Raw genomic sequence first — 8995 nt, 5'->3', positions numbered from 1 at the left:
TGTCCCTTGAATAATGTAAGCACAAAATGCCACTGAGGTACATCACTGCTGCATTTGCAATGCTTCAACGCCTATGCATTATTAAATATCTATATAGCCTTATATGGAAGTTGAAAGCTGTGGCAAAGGAGTGGTTGGCTTTTTATCACAGCTGCCTGCCCTTAAATTTTTAAAGCCATGGCCTCAATCGTTGCAGGTGCAGGAAAACAGCTCAGAATAATCTTTGTTGGTGATTCTGGTGTTGGGAAGACATCAATATTCAAATTATTTGAAAATCATGAAGTCTTCCAGTCTCCTGTACTCACAATTGATGCTCAGACAATAGAAAGAAACATTGTCATTGGGCCACCACATGAGACTGTAAAGGTTAGATTTATGATTTATTTATTAGATGATTGATAATGGTAATTATTTTAGCTCTTGATTTATGACACAGCTGGTCATGAAAGGTTTAGGACCTTCACAAGACAGTACTATCAAGATGCAGACATTGCCTTCCTTGTTTTCAGCATCACTGATGGTCCTTCATTCCAACATATTAGAGAGATATGGATGAAAGAGATGGCTGCTAACAGTAACAAAGAGGGTAACACTGAGATGATTCTGATCGGTAACAAGTCTGATCTGACTCATGAGAGGGTTAATTTTCTATCAACCAGCAAGCAATTTGCTGACCAATATCAGATGAGGTTTATTGAAATGTCTGCCATTGAAAATGATGATTTTCAAAAGTTGTACGACGTGCTTAAGGAAGCTGTGACCCATGTGATAAAGAAAGGAGGAGGAGGAACGAAAGAAAACATTGTGATTATTAACGATGATGAGCCAGCTCCACGAGATGATGGATGGTGTTCAAAATGCTGAAATTAAGTGACATGCAAACTTTATTAGGCCATGAGTATAGTGATACTTTTACTTCTTGATAACATAATTTACACAGTGTGAACTTTATGAATGTCTCAATAATGTCACCAATAAGGAGATATATGAATAGGAATATGAATAGGAGATATATGAATAGGTCAGTCTTGCTGAGGTTAACAACATAATACTGACACCATTTCCTGCAAGTGTCCAACACTAAATACAGGCATAATAATTACGCCACAATTTAATAGCTGTGGTTGCTATAGTAACATATTGATAATACCTTAGATGTGGTCAACCAACATGTCTGTATTATCTAATCGTATCATGTTGCTTCTGTTCAGTCATTGCAGCTGCATAATAATTACTATAATTTCAATTAAAAATTATCATTCTGATGAAAAATGGTGTGCAATAATACCTGTAATATACTAACACTACAACTATTGATGTAATTAGTGAAAGTTATAAAATTCTACAAGTAATCACATGCATGTACATCTACAGGTAATTCATGTATTTTATTCATTTATTTGTGACCATAATTGACAAAAGGGCCCTTATGGCGGATTTTAAAATTGATCGTTATAATGGAAAATATCAACCTGGGAGTGCTTTGTTAGACAATCATTGTTTCTAAAAGTTTCATGGTAACTTTTTGCATCCTGTGAAGTAATTTTATGATAAATGGGGCTCAGGAAGTTGGATTTCTTAGGCTGGAAAGACAAATTTCACTATCCACCATAAGGTACCTTTTGTCAATTATGGTCACATTTATTTATTTAACGTTATAACGGTAGGGTGGTGCTAGCTGCTGCCTGTACTGTACAGCTGTGCCTGATAACACCCACGCATTGCTGCTTCAAAAGGAGGCTAGCCCCAAAAATATGGCCATCGTTGGAGAGACGATAAAAGCAAGTTACAAGATAGTCTGCAACAGCAACATTCATTATCAGCCATAGGTCCTCTTTATTGGTGATCTTGCCGTTGGAAAAACGTCAATATTCAAATTATTTAAAAATCATGAAGTGAAGAAGAATCCTAAACATACAACAGACCCTGATATTGTCAGCAAAACTATTGTTATTGCAAATCCTCACACAACAGTAGAAGTAAGCTGCTTTTTCATGAAATTATATCTAATATAAATAATGATTAATAGCTGCACCTCTACGATACAGCAGGACAGGAACGGCACAAAACATTGACAAGACAGTTCTATAGAAATGCTGACATTGCTCTTCTTGTGTTCAGTATTGATGATGGTGATTCATTCCACCACATTGAGCAGGTTTGGAAACAAGAAGTTTTGAAGCGTAGTGAAAAGGACGATGTGAAGATGATTCTAATTGGTAACAAAGCTGATCTTTACGAAGAGAGGGTCAATGATATATCAACAAGCGAGCAATACGCTAGGAGACACGGCATGAAGTTCATTGAAATGTCTGCCATTAGAAAAGATGATTATCAAAAGGTGGACTCAGTCCTTCGAGAAACTGCAGCTGAAATTGTACATCAAGGAGGCAGATCTAGCTCTACTAATGAAGAGCATAGACCTGTACAAAGAGATGAAGTAATTCACATAGAGCCAGTGCCAAATCCTATCCATGCAGCACCTAATGAGCCACAACAAGAGCAACAGAAAAATAAAAGGTGTAAGCTTTGTTGAAGATGACTTAGATATATTATTATACTTTAAAAAATTTTCATTTAAAATACTTTTGCTTCAGTAAGAGATAGCTACTGGGTCTGGGAATAATGGATAAGGGAATGTATCACAGCAAAACACCCACACATTATTGATTTTTATCTATACCCTTACATGGAAGTTGAAAGCTGTCTGGCTTTGTATCAAACTGGCCCGGAGGGCCTGCCCTTAATTAGTTTTAAAGCTAGGGCCTCTGCTATGACCTCAATCGTTGCAGGTGCAGGAAAACAGCTCCAAATAATCTTCATTGGTGACTCTGATGTTGGGAAGACATCAATATTCAAATTATTTGAAAATCATGAAGTCTTCAAGTTCAAGCCTCCTGTGGTCACAACTGATGCTCAGACAATAGAAAGGAACGTTGTCATTGGACCACCACATGAGACAGTAAAGGTTAGAACTAAGATTTATTTATTATGATCATCTTTACACGTCTTTAGCTCTATATTTATGACACAGCTGGTCAGTGGTCAGAAAAGGTTTAAGCCTGGTTTCCTTACAACATGGCTGCAACAATAGTGGAGATAGAATCATAAAAATCAGGTCTATCTCTACAACAGTTGTATGTTAACCATGTATGGAGCACTGAAGCAGTGTGGATCAATAAATCAAGCAAGGCTGTGGAATTATGGAAACCAGGCTTTAGGAGGATCATAGGATGCAATTACCATTCAACATGTGTCCACTCAACACATGGGTGAGGTGGATTCAATATTAACTATTCAGATTTAGATTATTAGACTCTAGAGTGTATCTAGCTCCTGCATGCTGCATTGTTGTCAAATCCACAAAAATGTCATTATAGTAAGTGAGGAATGTGGCCATGCTGCATGTAGCAGCTAGCCAGCCCCTCCTACAAGCAGCTAGCTTGCAGCTATATATGGCTAGCTATATGACCTCAAACCTCGAAGGAAAAACGCTTAAGGTAAGAGATGAAAGGCTTTTTGTGAACCAGTAAATGTCTAATGATTTATGATATCCCCAGGTAATCTTCATTGGTGATTCTAATGTAGGCAAGACATCAATATTCAAATTATATATGCATCATAAGGTCGACCTCAAGACTATCTCCACAATTGGTGTCGAGACAAGAGAGAATATCATATACACCAAAGATTCAGATGAAAAAGTGCTGGTTAGGATTATAAATCTAAGAAATATAGAATTATAATGTGTTCTTTTAGCTATACGTGCATGACACAGCTGGTAGTGAACGATTTAAGTCTGTAACATGTCAGTTTTATAAAGAGACTGACATTGCTTGTCTTGTTTACGATGTTACTGATCAAGATTCATTCTACCACATTGGAGAATGGAAGAGAGAGATAGAAAATAATGCAGGTGATAGAAGAATCCAGATGATTCTAATTGCTAATAAATGTGATAAGACTAACGAACAGTGGAGAATCTCACCATCAGAAGGCAGGGAGTATGCTGAACAAAATAACATGAAGTTTATTGAAATGTCTGCACATTATAAGGAAGATTTTGAAAAGATTGATGACATTTTTAAAGAGGTTGTGGGCAAAGTGATAGCAGAAGGAGGAGGAACCAGAACCAATAGTAGTAGTGTAACGCTACATCAGGGTAATGCTACAGATCAAGAAAGGAGTTCCTGCTTGAAGTGTTAATTGATTTCAATGACTGATGCAAGAGGATGAGCCAAACTTTTGGTCTGCTGCTCAAGTTTTAAAATGTTGCATTTTATATTAATATGCAGTGTGCTTTATGACCATTATTATGATATAATTTTTTTAAAATTTAAAACTATTTTACTGAGTATCAGTAATGATACCTTTGTATGCTATAATTATAGACTTCATTCTGGCATTGAGCAGTTTGGAGCTTTGAACCATAACACTGAAAAGGACATGATGATGATTCTCATTGGCAACAAGGATAATTTTTACAATGAAAGGATCAACTCTTAACAGCAACAGGAAGTCGGTGCTTTTGTTGAAGACTACTTATACAATTACTTTTATATACTTTTCTATTGTCCATTCTAGTTATCCCTTGAATAATGTAAGCACAAAATACCACTGAGGTGCATCACTGCTTTAAACTGCATTTGCATTTTTAGCTCCTACTTCAACGCCCACGCATTATTAAATCTGTGCAGCCTTATATGGAAGTTGAAAGCTGTAGCAAAGGGGTTGGCTTTTTATCAAAACTGCCTGCCTTAAACCTTTAAAGCCATGGCCTCAAATGCTGCAGGTGCAGGAAAACAGCTCCAAATCATTTTCATTGGTGATTCTGATGTTGGGAAGACATCAATATTCAAATTATTTGAAAATCATGAAGTCTTCCAGTCTCCTGTAGTCACAATTGATGCTCAGACAATAGAAAGGAACATTGTCATTGGACCACCATATGAGACTGTAAAGGTTAGAACTAAGATTTATTTATTATTGATAATGGTAATGTTTTTAGCTCTATATTTATGACACAGCTGGTCAGGAAAGGTTTAGGACCTTCACAAGACAGTATTTTAGAAATGCAGACATTGCCTTCCTTGTTTTCAGCATCACTGATGGTGATTCATTCCACCACATTAGAGAGATATGGATAAAAGAGATTGCTGATAACAGCAGAGAGGGTGACATTGAGATGATTCTGATTGGTAACAAATCTGATCTGGCTGATGAGAGGGTTAATCCCCTATCAACTAGCAAGCAATTCGCTGACCAATATGAGATGAGGTTTATTGAAATGTCTGCCATTAAAAATGATGATTTTCAAAAGTTGTACGACGTGCTTAAGGAAGCTGTGACCCATGTGATCATAAAGAAAAAAGAAGGAGGAGGAATGAAAAAAAAGATTAAGATTATTAACAATGATGAGCCAGCTCCACGAGATGACAAATGGTATTCGAAATGTAGAATTTAAGTGACATGTAAACTTTATTAGGCCATGAGTAAAGTGATACTTTTACTTTTTGATAACAATAATTTACACAGTGAACTTTATGAATGCCTCAATGATATCACTGATAAGGAGATATATGAATAGGAGATAATATGAATAGGTCAGTCTTGCTGAGGTTAACAACATGATACCGGCACCATTTCCTGCAAGTGTCCAACACTAAATGCAGGCATAATAATTACGCCACAATTTAATAGCTGTGGTTACTATAGTAACATATTGATAATACCTTAGATGTGGTCAACCAACACATGTCTGCAATATCTAATGTTGCTTTATATTCTGGTCAGTCATTGCAGCTGCATAATAATTACTATAATTTCAATTAAAAATTATCATTCTGATGAAAAATGGTGCGCAATAATACCTGTAATATACTAACACTACAACTATTGATGTAATTAGTGGAAGTTATAAAATTCTACAAGTAATCACATGCATGTACATCTACAGGTAATTCATGTATTTTTATTTATTTATGTATTCTTAATTAGTTTGTCTCTCCTTTTTCGCATAAATATCCTTAATCACTTCTACCGTTTCATCAATCAAAAATTCCAAAATCTCATCTGCAGTCCTTTTCTTAATTTTATCCTCTTCCAGTCTGTAGTTGATCCAAGAAGGCTCCTCCTGCCTCATCTCACTTAGTAAGATGCTATCAATAAAATCCACTTCTTTTCCACCCGTTCTGCGATTGTTGTGGAGATAGCGGCGCGGAGAGGAGGTAGAGGGTGTGGTCTCTTCCGCTGCTCAAGGAGGGCGTGTACCCTGTCTTGAACATGCTCCAAGGTAGAGCAGCTTATTTTGTGACTGATTAGCGACCCTGTCCTCTCTCCCTCCATCACTCTTAGTGCCAGATTAAATACCAAGTGTACGAAAGACTTCTCACAGTTCAACATGACCCCAGTCTTAGGCTGCGTTTACACGGCAACGAAAACGATGCAATCCGTTCAGATTTGTGCCTGTTTTATGCTTCTGTTTACACAGAAACGATTGAAAACGTGATAGAATCGTTTTAAAAACGATACGTTTTGCGTTGCTGTGTAAACGCAGCCTTATTGCACAACTCATTTATCAACTCTTGAGATGGTACCAGCTGAGGAGGGGTCTGTTCTTTAGAGGGTTTGGCCAGTTGGGAGGATATGTGGTTCTTAAGAGTGTTCCAAGCAGATTGAACAATACGATTAACTTGCTGTCTTGAATTCGGTACTAGAGCAGTGGAGAATGATATCCCTCTCTCTTTATTGACACTTTTATTAATCTTAACTTCTACTATAGAAACTTCTGCTTTAGCTTCCTCTTTGCTTTTAACAGCTTCTCTCTCCTCCTCCTCCTCATCTTCTTGGTTCAATGCTTCTCTAGTGTCTCTTATATTACAAATCAGGTCAACCTCTGATTGAACTAAAGCTGACAGCAACTGATCAATAGAGGCTTCTGTATCAGGTCTTTTCTTCTTGCTCCATATATCAGCTACACTCTCAAACTCTCCATCTTTAATTACTTGATCGTCTTCTCCTTCTTCAACTTCAACTACTTTAACTAGCTCCTACTTCAACGCCCACGCATTATTAAAGAAGAGTATGTAGCCTTATATGGAAGTTGAAAGTTGTAGCAAAGGAGTGCCTGCCCTTAAATTTTTAGAGCCATGGCCTCAATCGTTATAGGTGCTGGAAAACAGCTCCAAATAATCTTTATTGGTGATTCTGGTGTTGGGAAGACATCAATATTCAAATTATTTGAAAATCATGAAGTCTTCCAGTCTCCTGTAGTCACAATTAATCCTCAGACAATAGAAAGGAACATTGTCATTGGGCCACCACATGAGACTGTAAAGGTTAGAACTAAGATTTATTTATTATTGATAATGGTAATGTTTTTAGCTCTCTATTTATGATACAGCTGGTCAGGAAAGGTTTAGGTCCTTCACAAGACAGTACTGCAGAAAAGCAGACATTGCTTTCCTTGTTTTCAGCATCACTGATGCTGATTCATTCCACCACATTAGAGAGATATGGATGAAAGAGATGGCTGGTAACAGCGGAGAGGGTGACACTGAGATGATTCTAATTGGTAACAAGTCTGATTTGATGGATGAGAGAATGAATCCTTTATCAACTAGCAAGCAATTGGCTGAGCAATATCAGATGAGGTTCATCGAAATGTCTGCCATTAAAAATGATGATTTTCAAAAGTTGTACGGCGTACTTAAGGAAGCTGTGACCGATGTGATAAAAAAAGGAGGAGGAGGAATGAAAGAAGACATTGTGATTATTAACGATGATAAGCCAGCTCCACGAGATGGCAGATGGTGTAAATCATGTAGAAAGTGACATGTAAACTTTATCGGGCCACGAGTATAGTGATACTTTTACTTTGGTGATAACAATTTACACAGTGTGAACTTTATGAATGCCTTATGTCACTGATAAGGAGTGAGACTAACAACATGATATACCATTCCCTGCATGCAGGTGTTCAATACTATGCGGGGATAATACATTACACCAAAATTTAATAGCTGTGGTTACTATGTGCTATAATAGTAACATAATTATTGGTAGTAGTTTAGTAAACCAATACATGTCTGTATTAGCTAAACATAATACACTAGGCAACATTTGTGGTTACTTTGATCTTGTAAGCCACATGTTGCTAGAAATAGAAAGATGTTCTATTTTTGGTAACATGTTGCTTAGTTGCTAGCAACAAGTTGCCTCGTGTATGAAGGCCTTTAAGCAACATGTTGCCAGAAATAGAACAGCCTTCTATTTCTGGCAACATGTTGCTTACAAGATCAAAGTGACCACAAATGTTACTAGCAACATGTTGCCTAGTGTATGGGGGCCTTAACATGTTGCTCTGTATTCTGGTCAGACATTGCAACTGCATGATAATTACTAAGATTTCAATTTAAAATTATCATTGTGATGAAAAATGGTGTGCAATAATACCTGTATTATACTAACACTACAACTATTGATGTAATTAGTGGAAGTTATAAAATTCTACAAGTAATCACATGCATGTACATCTACAGGTAATTCATGTATTTTTATTTATTTATTTATGTATTTTTAATTAGTTTGTCTCTCCTTTTTTGCATAAATATCCTTAATCACCTCTACCGTTTCATCAATCAAAAATTCCAAAATCTCATCTGCCGTCCTTTTCTTAATTTTATCCTCTTCCAGTCTATAGTTAATCCAAGATGGCTCCTCTTGCCTCATCTCACTTAGTAAGACGCTATCGATAAAATCCACTTCTTTTCCACCCGTTCTACGGTTATTGTGGAGATAGCGGAGAGGAGGTAGAGGGTGTGGTCTCTTCCGCTGCTCAAGGAGGGCGTGTACCCTGTCTTGAACATGCTCTAAAGTAGAGCAGCTTATTTTGTGGCTGATTAGCGACCCTGTCCTCTCTCCCTCCATCACTCTTAGTGCCAGATTGAATACCAAGTGTACGAAAGACTTCTCACAGTTCAACATGACCCCAGTC

General features: G+C 37.1%; 6 protein-coding genes across 7 annotated transcripts in view; 5 read left to right on the top strand and 1 right to left on the bottom strand.

Moving 5' to 3' along the window:
• LOC105312778 (ras-related protein RABF1-like) overlaps positions 1-2644 on the top strand; it is a 4688-nt gene extending 2044 nt beyond the window's left edge. Inside the window, exon 3 of the mRNA XM_019996500.1 lies at positions 2030-2644. Within this exon, the coding sequence (XP_019852059.1) occupies positions 2030-2536 (507 nt within the window). The 3' untranslated portion in view covers positions 2537-2644. The remainder of the gene's footprint in view (positions 1-2029) is intronic.
• LOC105312776 (ras-related protein RABD2b-like) lies at positions 131-936 on the top strand. The gene is made up of 2 exons (XM_011405680.2): positions 131-366; positions 418-936. Exons 1-2 carry the CDS (start codon positions 178-180, stop codon positions 862-864), a joined length of 636 nt encoding a protein of 211 aa, XP_011403982.1. The 5' UTR covers positions 131-177; the 3' UTR covers positions 865-936.
• A 125-nt stretch (positions 2645-2769) lies between the features above and the next one.
• LOC105312775 (ras-related protein Rab-18-like) lies at positions 2770-4330 on the top strand. The gene is made up of 4 exons (XM_011405678.2): positions 2770-2968; positions 3016-3500; positions 3561-3710; positions 3760-4330. Exons 2-4 carry the CDS (start codon positions 3399-3401, stop codon positions 4204-4206), a joined length of 699 nt encoding a protein of 232 aa, XP_011403980.2. The 5' UTR covers positions 2770-2968; positions 3016-3398; the 3' UTR covers positions 4207-4330.
• Positions 4331-4764: 434 nt separating this feature from the next.
• LOC105312774 (GTP-binding protein ypt1-like) lies at positions 4765-5464 on the top strand. Its single transcript, XM_011405677.2, has 2 exons — positions 4765-4962; positions 5009-5464. The coding sequence occupies exons 1-2, from the start codon at positions 4774-4776 to the stop codon at positions 5462-5464; spliced, it is 645 nt and encodes a 214-aa protein (XP_011403979.1). The 5' UTR covers positions 4765-4773.
• Positions 5465-5822: 358 nt separating this feature from the next.
• LOC105312772 (centrosome-associated protein 350-like) overlaps positions 5823-8995 on the bottom strand; it is a 12749-nt gene continuing 9576 nt past the window's right edge. Inside the window, exons 19-20 of one of the 2 annotated variants that reach the window (XM_019996488.1) lie at positions 6558-6875; positions 5823-6411 (exon numbers count right to left, since the gene is read on the bottom strand). In XM_019996488.1, coding sequence (XP_019852047.1) covers positions 6148-6411; positions 6558-6875 — 582 coding nt within the window. In that variant the 3' untranslated portion in view covers positions 5823-6147. Of the gene's footprint in view, positions 6412-6557; positions 6921-8995 lie in introns of both variants that reach the window. The other variant, XM_019996489.1, reaches the window with a different exon arrangement.
• Positions 7027-7909, top strand: LOC105312773 (ras-related protein Rab-1-like). The gene is made up of 2 exons (XM_011405676.2): positions 7027-7337; positions 7384-7909. Exons 1-2 carry the CDS (start codon positions 7149-7151, stop codon positions 7831-7833), a joined length of 639 nt encoding a protein of 212 aa, XP_011403978.1. The 5' UTR covers positions 7027-7148; the 3' UTR covers positions 7834-7909.

The sequence above is a fragment of the Amphimedon queenslandica genome, unplaced genomic scaffold (genome assembly GCF_000090795.2).
Source record: "Amphimedon queenslandica unplaced genomic scaffold, v1.1 AMPQUscaffold_13409, whole genome shotgun sequence".
NCBI lineage: Eukaryota > Metazoa > Porifera > Demospongiae > Haplosclerida > Niphatidae > Amphimedon > Amphimedon queenslandica.
Note: the sequence above shows the minus strand (reverse complement) of the source record. Positions and strands in the feature narration are given on the sequence as shown.